Source organism: Nycticebus coucang, chromosome 16 (assembly GCF_027406575.1).
Source record: "Nycticebus coucang isolate mNycCou1 chromosome 16, mNycCou1.pri, whole genome shotgun sequence".
In the NCBI taxonomy this organism is placed as follows: domain Eukaryota; kingdom Metazoa; phylum Chordata; class Mammalia; order Primates; family Lorisidae; genus Nycticebus; species Nycticebus coucang.
The window spans coordinates 87,659,683-87,674,842 of NC_069795.1; the positions used below are offsets into that span (position 1 = coordinate 87,659,683).

The 15,160-nt window shown below is 41.8% G+C and overlaps 1 protein-coding gene across 2 annotated transcripts in view; it reads left to right on the forward strand.

Moving 5' to 3' along the window:
• Positions 1 to 15,160, forward strand: part of DGKG (diacylglycerol kinase gamma) — a 224,144-nt gene that overhangs the window by 77,921 nt on the left and 131,063 nt on the right. For both annotated transcript variants that reach the window (XM_053565639.1, XM_053565638.1), the window contains exon 7: positions 12,356 to 12,405. In XM_053565639.1, the coding sequence (XP_053421614.1) occupies positions 12,356 to 12,405 (50 nt within the window). The remainder of the gene's footprint in view (positions 1 to 12,355; positions 12,406 to 15,160) is intronic.

Below are 15,160 nucleotides of genomic sequence, written 5' to 3' on the forward strand. Positions count from 1 at the left end.
AGAAAAATATACACATTATAGCAAAAGTCGAAATTCAGTTCATAATAAGACTAGTCAACAACACTTAAACATTAAAAACGCAAGTGTGCCAAAGGTTAACTCTTGCCAAAAGCAAAATGAAACAGTTTTTTCATTAGCTAAGCTTAAAATCTCCCCCATTGCCAGGTGTGGTGGCTCATGCCTATAATCCTAGCACTCTGGAAGGCCGAGATGAGTGGATCACTTGAACTCAAAATTTGGATATCAGCTCTGAACCAGAGCAAGACCTCATCTCTAAAAATAGTTGGGCGTTATGGCAGGTGCCTGTAGGTTACTGTGAGCTATGACACCACAGCACTTTACCAGGATGACAAAGTGAGACTGTCTCAAAAAAACTCCCCCATAGGTTTGAGGTGTTAATAACTCCAAGTTTAAGTGCTAATTTGGTAGCAAATGTAGCAGATTTCGGTTTTCTTTTGGCTAATGTTCAAAGGGAAATGTCAAATCATTCCCAAAATATAGCTGCATTTTTAGTTTTAGACATTATATTAATATTTGTTAATAACCAAATACCAAGAGGAATGTGACAGATTCTTTATATTAGTGACTCTCAGACTGAGTTTGTAATGACAATGAAAAGAAACTTTAAAACTTTTTACTTTAGTATATTTCAAGGATAGGTAAAAACTAAATACAATGAACTTCCATGGCCCCATCACTCAGCTTCAATAATTATAACTCACAGAGGGGGGAGGAGCAAGATGGCGGCAGAGTAACAGCTTACCTGCAACTGGGCACCGTGAGTCTGGGGAGATAAGACTCCAGGCATCTCTGGCTGGTGGGATCTGCCTGTAATCATCCCTTTGAGGATACAGGGAGTCAGCGAGAGACTTCTGGACCCCAAAAAGAGGACAAAAACAGTGGAAAACTGGCAAGTGGTTGCATGTGTTCAATCTGTCTAATCCCCCCGGCAGCTGTAAGTACAGCAGCAGCAAGACTGCAAACCGGAAAGACCTTACCTGTGAACTGTTTGGGTGCTGTTGGACTTGGCACTCAGTTGAACTGCCTTGGGGAGAGCTTGAGTAGGAGTGTGGAGAACTTTGGGCACTGTCTAGGCCCCAGACTGAGCCACTGAGCCAGATGGAGCTAATAGTGTTCACTGTGGGCTGCAGGGAGCCATTGTGAGAGAACTGCCCCAGCAAGCTCTGCCCTCAGGGTCACAGAGCAAGGATCGGGTGGGAACTAGTAACCTAGTGATTGAGCAGCCTAAAGGCAGGGACTGAGCCGCTTTACAGCCTTAACCCTCAGGGGCAGAGTGAGACCGCTTTTGGCACACTGAGTAAGTGGATAGCCACTTCAGCAGTGATCCCAGCGACAAGCACTTTCCTGGGAAAGCTTCTGCTTAGCCAAATTTAGAAGTTTAAAGTGCCTGTTAAGAGGGCTGGGAAGAAATTTAGGGTCTCCACCCTATGGGGTTTGAGAAATCAGCAGAGGCCTCCAATCGTATCAGCATTGTGATTAACATCTCATCCCCCAGAAGACCACCTGTTGCCCAGACAATATTCCACAAGATATATACTGCTTTGTTTTTGGTTGGGGTTTTTTCCTGTTTGTTTACTTGTTTGTTTTTTATTTTGTTGTTGTTGTTTTGTTTTTTAATTTCAACCTTTTCCATACACATTTTTTCTTTTCTTTTTTTTCTTTCTTTTCTTTCTCCATTTTTCTAGTTTAAATACAATTTTCCATTGCTGCCTTTTTCAATAATTAGAACTTCATTTTTGCTAGTGTTTCTACCCCTATTATTTGGTTTTTCACCCAATTTTATCCCGTAAAGTTTTCTGTTTGCTTGTTTTGGTTTGATTTATAGTATCTTTGTCTTTCCTCTCTACTTAGTGGAGGTGGGGTACTGTGTCCAATCAGGTTAGCAAAGAGCTGCTGACCTCAAGGGAACCACCCAACCTGGCACCCTCAGAGGTTGGGGTTTTTTTTAAGGTTGGGTCAAAGAACCCTACTATACACCTATACTGCTCCTGTCTCCCTCTTTCTGTGCCTCTCTTCTTTTTGTCAATATTCCCTTTTACCCACCCCCCTACTTTCTCTATTTTCTTTTCATTCATTCATTCTTTCTTTTTCTTTCTTTTATCCCTTCTTGCTCTTCAACCTTCTCATCCTTCTGGTCCTATACCAAAAGGACTCATCAAAACCTTAATGCACAGGCATGGGAACTTAAAGAGCAAGAGGAAGTGAAAGGAAAATTAGGGCAAGGAAACAGATAAAAGAAATCACTCATGAGGAAGAATCAGCAGAAAACCCCTGGCAACATGAAGAACCAGTCCAGAACAACCCCTCAAAGGAATCAAGAGGTAGCTACTGTAGAGGATTCCACCTATAAAGAAATGTTAGGAATGACAGATTTAGAATACACATGATGAAAACAATGAAGGAAATGATGGAAACAATGAAGAAGCTGCTAATAAAGTGGAAAATAGCCAAAAGGAAATCCAAAAACAGAATCAAATAAGAGATGAATGATATGAAGAATACAGAAAGGATATAGCAGAGCTGAAGGAACTGAAGCAGTCAATTAGGGAACTTAAAGATGCAATGGAAAGTATCAGCAACAGGTTAGACCATGCAGAAGAAAGAATTTCAGAGGTAGAAGACAAAGTTCTTGAGATAATTCAGATAGTTAAAGAGGCAAAAAAGAAGAGAGAGAAAGCAGAACGTTCACTGTCAGAATTATGGGACTTTATGAAATGTTCCAACATACGAGGAATCCCAGAAGGGGAAGAAGACTGCCCCAGAGGAATGGAAGCCATACTAGAGAATATTATAAATGAAAATTTCCCAAATATCACCAAAGATTCTGACACACTGCTTTCAGAGAGATACTGGACCCCAGGTCGCCTCAACTCTAACCAAGCTTCTCCAAGACACGTTGTGATGAACCTGTCCAAAGTCAAGACAAAAGAAAAAATTCTACAAGCTGCCATGAGTAAGCGCCAGTTGACCTACAGGGGCAAATCCATCAGAGAGACTGCAGACTTCTCTAATGAAACTTTCCAAGCAAGAAGACAATGGTCATCTACATTTAATCTACTTAAACAGAACAATTTCCAGCCCAGAATTCTATACCCTGCTAAGCTAAGCTTTAAAACTGATGGAGAAATCAAATTATTTACGGATATACAAACAATGAGGAAATTCGCCATACTAAGACCAGCTCCCCAGAAAATACTTCCACCTGTTCTACACACTGACCATCACAGTGGATCAGCAGCAAGGTAAGAATTCAGATATTAAAGGACAGAACCTAACTTCCACACTGATGCAAAAGATAAAACTAAGCAAAGGTCTCTCACAAAATAAGACGAATAGAATACTACCACACTTATCAATTATCTCAATAAATGTTAATGGCCGAATTCCCCACTGAAGAGACATAGATTGGCTGACTGGATTAAAAAACACAAGCCATCCATTTGCTGTCTGCAAGAAACACACCTGGCTTCAAAAGACAAATTAAAACTCCTAGTCAAGGGTTGGAAAACAATTTTTCAGGCAAATGGAATTCAGAAGAAAAGAGGACTTGCAATCTTATTTCCAAATACATGTGGATTTAAAGCAACTAAAGTCAAAAAAGACAAAGATGGTCACTTTATATTGGTCAAGGAAAAAATACAACAAGAAGACATTTCAATTCTAAATATTTATGCACCCAATTTAAATGCTCCCAGATCCTTGAAACAGACCTTACTCAGTCTGAGCAATATGATATCCAATAATACCATAATAACAGGGGACTTTAACACCCCTCTTACAGAGCTGGACAGATCCTCTATACAAAATTAAACAAAAATATAAGAGATTTAAATGAGACCCTAGAATAACTGTGCTTGATAGACGCATATAGAGCATTCCATCCCAAAGATAAAGAATATACATTCTTCTCATCACCCCATGGAACATTCTCGAAAATTGATCATGTCCTGGGACACAAAATAAATATCAACAGAATCAAAAGAATTGAAATTTACCTTGTATCTTCTCAGACCATAAGGCACTAAAGGTGGAACTCAACTCTAACAAAAATGCTCGACCCCACACAAAGGCATAGAAATTAAACAACCTTCTGTTGAATAACAGATGGGTGCAGGAAGAAATAAAACAAGAAATTATTAACTTCCTTGAGCATAACAACAATGAAGACACAAGCTACCAAAACCTGTGGGATACTGCAAAAGCAGTTTTGAGAGGAAAATTCATCGCTTTAGATGCCTACATTCGAAAAACAGAAAGAGAGCACATCAATGAACTCACAAGCCATCTTATGGAATTTGAAAAAGAAGAACAATCTAAACCTAAACCCAGTAGAAGAAAAGAAATATTCAAAATCAAATCAGAGATCAATGAAATTGAAAACAAAAGAATCATTCAGAAAATTAATGAAACAAGGAGTTGGTTTTTTGACAAAAATAAATAAAATAGATAAACCATTGGCCAGACTAACTAGAAATAGAAAAGTAAAATCTCTAGTAACCTCAATCCGAAATGATAAAGGGGAAATAACAACTGATCCCACAGAAATACAGGAGATCATCTCTGAATACTACCGGAAACTCTATGCCCAGAAATTTGACAATGTGAAGGAAATGGATCAATATTTGGAATCACACTCTCTCCCTGGACTTAGCCAGAAAGAAATAGAGCTCCTGAACAGACCAATTTCAAGCACTGAGATTAAAAAATAATAATAAAAAAAAGCTTCCAAAAAAAATGCCCTGGTCCAGATGGCTTCACACCAGAATTCAATCAAACCATCAAGGAAGAGCTTATTCCTATACTGCAGAAATTATTCCAAAAAGTCAAGGAGGAAGGAACCTTCCACAACTCGTTCTATGAAGCAAACATCACCCTGATACCAAAATCAGGAAAAGACCCAAACAAAAAGGAGAATTTCAGACCAATCTCACTCATGAATATAGATGCAAAAATTCTCAACAAAATCCTAGCCAGTAGATTACAGCTTATCATAAAAAAAATCACACATCATGATCAAGTAGGTTTCATCCCAGGGATGCAAGGCTGGTTTAACATACGCAAGTCCATAAATGTTATCCACCGTATTAACAGAGGCAAAAATAAAGATCATATGATCCTCTCAATAGATGCAGAAAAAGCATTTGATAAAATCCAGCATCCTTTTCTAATTAGAGCACTGAAGAGTATAGGCATAGGTGGCACATTTCTAAAACTGATTGAAGCTATCTATGACAAACCCACAGCTAACATTTTACTAAATGGAGTAAAACTGAAACTTTTCCTCTTAGAACTGGAACCAGACAAGGTTGTCCTCTGTCACCTTTACTATTCAACACAGTGCTGGAAGTTCTAGCCAATACAATTAGGCAAGACAAGGAAATAAAGGGAATCCAAATGGGAGCAGAGGAGGTCAAACTCTCCCTCTTTTCTGACCACATGATCTTACACTTAGATAATTCCAAAGACTCAACCACAAGACTCCTAGAAGTCATCAAAAAATACAGTAATGTATATAAAATCAATGTCCACAAGTCAGTAGCCTTTGTGTATGCCAATAATAGTCAAGATGAGAAACTAATTAAGGACACAACTCCCTTCACCATAGTTTCAAAGAAAATGAAATACCTAGGAATATAACTAATGAAGGAGGTGAAGGACCTGTATAAAGAAAACTATGAAATCCTCAGAAAGGAAATAGCAGAGGATATTAACAAATGGAAGAACACACCATGCTCATGGATGGGAAAAATCAACATTGTTAAAATGTCTATACTTCCCAAAGCAATCTACCTATTCAATGCCATTCCTATTAAAATACCAACATCATATTTTCAAGATTTAGAAAAAATGATTCTGCGTTTTGCATGGAACCAGAAAAAAACCCGTATCGCTAAGGCAGTTCTTAGTAACAAAAATAAAGCTGGGGGCATCACCATACCAGATTTTAGTCTGTACTACAAAGCCATAGTGCTCAAGACAGCATGGTACTGGCACAAAAACAGAGACATAGACACTTGGAATGGAGTAGAAAACCAGGAAATGAAACTAACATCTTACAACCACCTAATCTTTGATAAATCAAACAAGAACATACCTTGGAGGAAAGACTCCCTATTCAATAAATGGTGTTGGGAGAACTGGATATCCACATGTAAAAGACTGAAACTGGACCCACACCTTTCCCCACTCACAAAAATTGATTCAAGATGGATAAAGGACTTAAATTTAAGGCATGAAACAATAAAAATCCTCCAAGAAAGCATAGGAAAAACACTGGAAGATATTGGCCTGGGGAAAGACTTCATGAAGAAGACTGCCACGGCAATTGCAACAACAACAAAAATAAACAAATGGGACTTCATTAAACTGAAAAGCTTCTGTACAGCTAAGGAGACAACAACCAAAGCAAATAGACAACCTACACAATGAGAAGGGATATTTGCATATTTTGAATCAGACAAAAGCTTGATAACTAGGATCTATAGAGACCTCAAATTAATCCACATGAAAAAAGCCAACAATCCCATATATCATTGGACAAGAGAAATGAATAGAACCTTCTCTAAAGAAGACAGACGAATGGCTAACAAACATATGAAAAAATGTTCATCATCCCTATCTATTAGAGAAATGCAAATCAAAACAACCCTGAGATACCATCTAACCCCAGCGAGAATGGCCCACATCACAAAATCTCAAAACTGCAGATGCTGGTGTAGATGTGGAGAGAAGGGAACGCTTTTACACTGCTGGTGGGACTGCAATCTAGTACCTTTTTGTAAGGAAGTATGGAGAAACCTCAAAGCATCCTGCAATCCCATTACTGGGCATCTACCCAGAAGGAAAAAAATCCTTTTATCATAAGGACACTTATACTAGACTGTTTATTGCAGCTCAATTTTCAAACGCCAAAATGTGGAAACAGCCTAAATGCCCACCAACCCAGAAACGGATTAACAAGCTGTGGTATATGTATACCATGGAATACTATTCAGCCATTAAAAACAAAAATGGAGACTTTACATCGTTCGTATTAACCTGGATGGAAGTGGAAGACATTATTCTTAGTAAAGCATCACAAGAATGGAGAAGCATGAATCCTATGTACTCAATTTTGATATGAGGACAATTAACGACAGTTAAGGTCATGGTGCGGGGTGGGGAAAGGAAGAGCAGAGAGAGGGAAGGAGGGAGAGGGGTGGTGCCTTGGTGTGGGCCACACATTTGGGGGGCAAGACACGATTGCAAAAGGGACTTTACCTAAGAAATGCAATCAGTGTAACCTGGCTTATTGTACCCTCAATGAATCCCCAACAATAAAAAATAATAATAATAATAATTATAACTCACAGTCAATCTTACAGCATTTACACCTCCCAACTATATTCCCTCTACCTCGGAGAATTTTGAAGCAAATTCCAGGTATCATATAATTTTACCTGTAAGTATTTTGGTATGTACTTCTACTGACTACAAATTCTTCTTCTTAAATATAACTTCAATACCATTATCACATCTAAAGAAAATGATTCCTTACTATTATCAAATACTCAATCAGCATTCATATTTTTCTGAGTACTTTAGATATTTTTTGTTTGTTTGAATCAGGATCCTAATGGAAGTCCATAGATTCCCACTGGTTATTATGTCTCTGTGCTCTCTCTTTTTTTTTTTTTACCATAAAAAACTTATTTATTTATTTTAATTTATCTATTTTTATCGTTAAGTCATACCTGTGTACATTAGTGCAATCAAGGGGTACAATGTGTGGGTTTCATATACAATCTGAAATATTCTCATCAAACTGTTCAACATAGCCTTCATGGTATTTTCTTAGTTACTGTATGTAGACATTTGTATTCTGCATTTAGTAAGATTCGCCTGTACCCATTCTAAGATGTACCGTAGATGTAGCCCCACCCATTACCCTCCCTCCACAGAAACCTCCCCCCTCCCTTCCCCTTCCTTGGCCCTTTCCCCATAGTCTTGTGCTATAGTTGGGTTATAGCCTTCATGTGAAAGCTATAATTTAGCTTCATAGTAGAGCTGAGTACATTGGATACTTTTTCTTCCATTCCTGAGATACTTTGCTAATTGAAAATATTGATCAGCCTTTCAAGAGTCCAGTGGACATTTTTAATCCTTTGGCGACTCTGGAAGTTGGAATTTGATCAAAATTTTCTGGGTGAGTTTACTTTTGTGGTGGAGGATTACGCTGGTCTTTATGGAGGATAGGTCTGAGAATATCCTGGAGAGCTGGTTTAGTTATGGCAAATTTCTTCAACATGTGAGTGTCATTGAAGTATTTAATTTCTCTGTCATAAATGAAACTCAGTTTAGCTGGGTATAGGATCCTGGGTTGAAAGTTATTTTGTATTAGGAGATTAAAAGTCAATGACCATCCTCTTCTAGCTTGAAACGTTTCAGCAGAGAGATCTGCAGTTATTCTAATATTCTTGCCCTTGTAGGTAATGGTTTTCTTTCATCGGGCAGCTTTCAGAATTTTCTCCTTCATATTAACTTTAGTGAAATTGATTATGATGTGTCTGGGGGATGTCTTATTTGGGTTGAGTTGTGCTGGAGTGTCTGCTATCTGAATTTCAGTATCTCTTGGCATGTCTGGAAAGTTCTCCTTCATAATCTCATGGAGAAGAGACTCTGTGCCTTGTGAAGCCACTTCGTCACTTTCGGGGATCCCTATAAGATGAATATTGGTTTTCTTCTAATTATCCCAGAGCTCTCTGAGAGAGTGATCTGTTTTTTCCCTCCATTTCTCATCCTCTTTGAGAGTTTGGGAGTGTTCAAAAACTTTGTCTTCAATGTCAGAAATCCTTTCTTCTGCTTGCTCCATTCTGTGACTGAGGGATTCTTCTGTGTTTCTCAGATCTTTGAGGGATGTAACTTCTTGTCTCAATGAGTCAAAATCTTTGGTCATTTGGTCTTTGAATTCCTTGAACTCTTGAGATATCTTTTGGGTTACTGCTTGGAGTTCTAATTCAATCTTATTTGCTATCCAGATTCTGAATTCGATTTCTGACGTCTCAGCTATTTGTTTGTGCATGGGATCTTGTGCTGTGTCTGCCCCATTGATCCTTGGGGGAGTTGATCTACTCTGATTATTCATATTGCCAGAGTTTTTCTGTTGATTTCGCCTCATGATTGTTTTCACCGTTGCCTCTGGCCGTCCTCAGAGTTGGGGAGGTGTCTCTCCAAGATTAGATCCTGGAGTGATCACTCTATTGTTGCTTGATCTTTGTAGGGAGTGAACCTGTGTAGTTCCTCAGGGGCTGCTCCAGAGTTCTGGTTGTGGAAGCAGCTCCGGCGTGTGACACACCCAGATCCAGCAACAGGGCGGGATGTTTTGTGCACAGTTCTGGGAGTGCCTGGCACCCAGTGACTTTGGCACAGAGAGCCCACGGCTCCAGCAGTCTCTGGCCAGGAGAAGGGCTCTGCATAGAGGCAGGGAGGACTCCAGAGGCTCGTGCCTACCAGTATCCCTGGCCAGAGGAGCTGGCCAATGTGGAGGCTGGGAGGACACAGGAGGGAGGATGCAGGGTTGCACGGCTCCTGCAGTTCCTGTTCAGGGCATGCAGAGTCCCGGATGGTGCGGGGTCATGGCATAGATTTTATGGAGGTCCAGGCAGTGCCAAGCCCAGGAATTTGAGGTTGCTATGAGCTGTGACACCACGGCACTCTACCCAGGGCAATAGTCCGAGCCTCCAGTGTGCCAAAACTGTCTCACTCTGCCCCTAAGGGTTAAGGCTGTAAGGCAGCTCAGTCCCCGCCTTTAAGCTGCTCAGTCGCTAGGTTACTAGGTCCTGCCCGATCCTTGCTCTGGGACCCTGAGTGCGGAGCTTGCCAGGGCAATTCTCTCACACAATGGCTCCCTGCAGCCCAGCTCAGTGGCTCTGTCTGGGTCCCCAGACAATGCCCAAAGTTCTCCGCACTCCTGCTCAAGCTCTCCCCAAGGCAGTTAAACTGAGTGCCAAGTCCAAAAACACCGAAACAGTTCACAGGTAAGGCCTTTCCGGTTTGCAGTCTCACTGCTGCTTGTACTTATGGTTGCCGGTGTGATTAGGTCGATCAAACACACACAACCACTTGCCAGTTTCCCACTGTTTATTTCCTCCTCTTGGGGTCCGGAAGTCCCTTGCTGACTCCCTGTATCCTCAAAGGGATGATTATAGGCAGATCCCACTAGCCAGAGATGTCTGGAGTCTTATCTCTCCAGACTCACCGTGCCCAGTTGCAGGGAAGCTGTTACTCAGCCACCATCTTTAATGTGTCTCCTCTGTGCTCTCTTTTAATCCTTTGCTAATTTTTTCCCTGTAATTTTTGCTACATAAAATTGATCATTTGTCCTATAGTATTTTCATTTTGGTTGGTTTGTCTTTTATTAAACCAAATAAATTTAAATCCTTCCCCTAATTTTAATGATTAAAACAAGTTAATCTTTGCTTTTTAAAAACTAAGCTTTGTTGGCTCAGTGCCCGTAGCTCAGTGGTGATGGCGCCAGCCACATGCTGGTGGGCTCGAACCCAGCCTGGGCCTGCTAAACAACAACAACAACAACAAAAATAGCAGGGCGTTGTGGTGGGTGCCTGTAGTCCTAGCTACTTGGGAGGCTGAGGCAAGAGAATTGCTTAAGCACAGGAGTCTGAGGTTGCTGTGAGCTGTGATGCCACAGCACTCTACCGAGGGTGACTTAGTGAGACTCTGTCTCAAAAAAAAAAAAAAGACTTTCTTTTGTTTTGTTTTGTTTGTTTGTTTGAAATAATAGCCTGAAACCCCACCTATTGCCAATGCTATAATAATAATAATAACTCTCATCATCAAAAACCTTTTGTTTGCTAAGAACTTTAAATACTTTATCTCATGTTAACCTCACAGTAACCCCAATGATAGGATTATTCTCATTTTATACATAAGAAATCAGGTTTATAAAGGTTTATAAAGTTGTTCTAGGTGGCACTTCTAAGAAATAGTGTTCTTACTCAGGCCTTCCTAGCTGTATTGCTCAGACAGTGCCAGAGAGAACTCAGCGTTAGAGATCTGTCTAGGCCCAGAGCCCTGGAATGATGCTAGTAGGAAATGTCTGTCCCTCTTTATGTCGTTCAACCATCTGTTTGGTGAGTCATCAGCATATGCTGAGTGCTTCTGACATCCTGAGCAGTCACAAAGAATCAGAAGCTCCTACTTCTAGAGAGCTTAGACTCCAACCAGCAGTATCCCCCTGAAAACCACAAGGTGCAGAGATAGTAAAGCATCCAGAAGGAAGTGACAACGTGAGGGCAACTCAGCAGGAGCCATGTGACAAGGTGGGCACGTGCTGAGAGATCCGGTGGGTGCATCAGGGAAGGGCCAGTGGGTGGAGGATCCACAGAAAAAGGAGGCATGATGTGGGGTTGTAAAGAACAGAAGGAAAACAGAGAACCGTTTCTCTGTGCTGCCTACCCTGCTTGCCTCTGAGACCGCAGACACGATCTTTGTCTTTTGGTTGAATGAAATAAAGGTTTTTAGGTCCCATAAATGAAGATTTTGTCCTTTGCCCAAATTTCTCTCCCAGATCTTCCCTATCCTATATCACCTCCCTGCAGGTAGAACAGGACTGAAGATGTTTCTGAACAGCATATTGACACTTCGGAAAATAATAATAATAATAATAATAATAACAGCTTCTATAGTAGAAACTACCTCATAACATTATGAAAGATTAAATGGTAATGATAAAGTGCATAGGTCAGTATCCTGTACATACTAAATGCTATATATACATCTGTTGAGTGCTTTCTACAATCCAAGCACTGTGAATTTGACATATCATTTATACATTAATTCTCATACTAAGAAACTACCATAATCTCCATTTCATAGATAAGGAAACTGAGCCCAAAGAAATTAAATAACCTGTTGAACACCCCAGAAATGGTAGGGCAGGGTCAGGATTTAAATCTGCTTGACGCCATGCTCTTTCTATACAATCGAAGCAAAGCCCCATCTGTAATTCTGGCACTCCTGTTCCCCCACCCACTGGGCACTTGCTTTGAGTTGTGTGCTAGGGATGCTGAGAAGTGTGCATGCTCTCCAGGGAATCCTACGTGTGATGTGGATCTCATCAACCACAGAATTATTGTTTAGACAGGTCCAAAAGCCAGGACCTCCTCCCTTCTCCCACCTTCTCTGTAAGGAAGTCCAACTCTGTGCTTAGAGGGAGGGTGAGCTGACTGCACCAGGCAGCAATGGCCAGGACTGATCTAAAACCTTGGCAGCATCAAAACCTCAGCCATCCCTGCTTTCTGGAGGACACTTCAAACCTTACCTCTGTTTCTTGCAGTTATGTTCCGTCTCTATGATTCAGATGAGAACGGTCTCCTGGACCAAGCGGTAAGCTCTAACTCTAAATATCCCTTCTAGGTCTGAGAAAGGGTAGGGAGTGGGGAACAGAGGGAGGAGGAATCCGAACATTTGCAGCTACATCTTTGTACGAATAGCAATACCTTAATACTGGCTGCAGAAATCTGCCCTCTACCTCCTGTTTTTAAAGAGCCTTGCAGACAGTGAATGCCAACTTGCCTTTTCATTCCAGAAGCCCAGGAGCATAAAATCTCAGAATGGGGAGGTGCTTTAGTTTTTCATCCAGCTTAACGCCCCCATCAGTCACCAACACCCTTGCAGTTTCCTGCTGGAGGCTCGGGGCCAAGGGGAGGACTGTGAAGAAGACAAAAAGAGCAAGGAGAAGGGCAAGGGGAAGGAGGTCACGGGTCAGTGGTGGTGTGCTCTGGCGTCACCTTGGTCTCTTCTCATACTCCAGGGCACAAGCCCAAGAGTCTGGTCTGTCTGCTTTGAGTACATGACCCCATCCCGTTGCACCTGGGAAAGCCTGAGGCTCACCCCCAGCAATTCAGGAATAGTCAGGGCTCATGGAGTGAGAGGGGGAATGTAAAGGAGAAGGTAAACACGGTCAGAGAGGCCCGTGGTCATCACTGGCAATGTCAGAGACAGGGCTCATTAATGGGACAGGCCTGAGGTTGACCTGCATGAGTCTGAGTCAGATTAGAGGAGAGAGGAAAGGGAACAAGTCCCCTCCACTAGACCAACTGAATCATCTCCATCTCCTCAAAACCACTGGGCGCCTTTACAGGATCCCCCCAGCCAGATGGCAATGCTGTGGGTTGTCTCCTTCGAAGGAACCAGCAGAGAATCACAGAATCTCAACATTTGGTCAACACATATTTACTGAGTGTCTATCGAGGTGGCCTAGCCTTTTGGCTTCTCTGCACCACATGGGAAGAAGACAAGTTGTCTTGGGCCATACATTAAATACACAAACACTAACAAAAGCTGATGAGAAAATAAAAAAGGTCTATTCATAATTTTTGTGATATATGCTACCACAGATAAGCAAAAAGTCCTCACATAATCCTCATGTGGCCCATGCGCCACAGGTTGGACACCCCTAAGCACGGGTGGTACACCAGCAGAGTCAACTGTCAGCACTCCATGCCCTCCTGAGGCTTTCATTCCAGCCCCACCATAGATGCTAAATGGCATAGTAAAATAGGAGTTAGGAACTGGGTACCAAGAAGGAAAATAAAGGAGGAAAGGAAGCATTGGAAGGAGTTGTGGCTTCAGCTAGGACAGCCAAGGCCACGGACGGGCATCTGAACAGACTTGAAGGAGGGGAGGGAGTATGTCATGGTCAGACAAGGGACAGCTGAGGAAAGAGCCTTCTAGGAGAGGGAACAGGGAGCGCACAGGCCCTGAGGGGTGCCTGGGGTGCTAGAGGATTACAAGAGTCAATGTGAACAGAGCAGAATGAGCACATGGACAAGGTCAGAATGAGGAAGCAACAGTAGATGAGATCAGAGAAGTTATGGAAAAGGCAGGTGGGGAGCTTACAAAGCATAGTAAGCCTTATAGGGGGATTAAAAGGGCTTATCCTTTACTCCAGAGAAATGGAAAAGCATTGAAGGCTTTGAGCAAAGAAGTGACATGATTGACTCACATTTTAACAGAATCATTCTAACTACTGGGCAGGTTAGACTGTAAAGATGCAAACGAGGACACCAGTTAGAAATCTATTGAAATAATCGAGGCATGAAATGGTGGTGACCTTGCACAAGGCGGAACCTTGTGAGAGGTTGAGAAGGGGTTGCATTCCACTGGTAGCATGGGTGGACCAAAGCAAATCTCAAAATAGCAAAACAGTTACACGATTTAACTTCCCACCCAGAATCCTGCATAGACAAACTCCTAGGCTCTTTTGGAGTTCTCCCAGAAATGGAGAGGTCGCCCACCACCTGAGACAACCATTCCACTCTTAGACAGGCTTCCTTCCCGCACGCAAGTCTCCTCTCTGTTTGCCAGGGAAGGATTTTCAAAACAAAGCTGCTTCTGCTCACCCCAGCAGGGAGTCCAACATAAGCCAACCCTCAACTCCTTCCTTCCCCATATCTCTGGGCTTCCTTCTGTCCTCTGCACCCAACCAGGACAAGTGGAATAATAATTGTACATGACAGGCCTTCAAGAATTTGAAGATGTTATCACATCTCCCCTAAAGTCTCCAAGCAGAAATTCCCCAGTTCCTGCACTGGGTCTCATAAGGCAGGCTTAAATATCCACTCTGGACAAGCTCTAGTTGGTCAATGTTGTTCTAAAAATGTGGCACAGAACAGAACCCACAATAGCCCACTGTGGCATAACCAGAGTAGACCTTTGGGGTACTAGTTCTTCCTGAAACCTGCCCACTGCTTCTGTTTACATAGCCCAAGACTGAGTCTAATTCTCAGTTCCTGAATCACATTTTTTCACTGAATCTTGGACTCAACTAGATTCATAAGCTCTTTTCCTCTGGAAGTGCTGCCAAGCCCAGTCCCCACCTTTCTGCCCTCATCTACCATCCCATCCTATACTTTTGCAATAGATTACTTTTTAATTTAAATGAAATGTAGTTTTTAAAGTCCCTGTTGGGTTTTAGCTTGTTTGTTTTGACCCAGAATTCTATCTCGTGGGGGTAACATTTTCCAATCTTGTTGCAATCCACCTACGTGTCCTTTCAAAGCAATCTCACTGTGAACATCTCAGATGTTGCCCAGTGATGTTCACTTTGACACCACAGGCCTCCTCAGCCCTGTGTGTT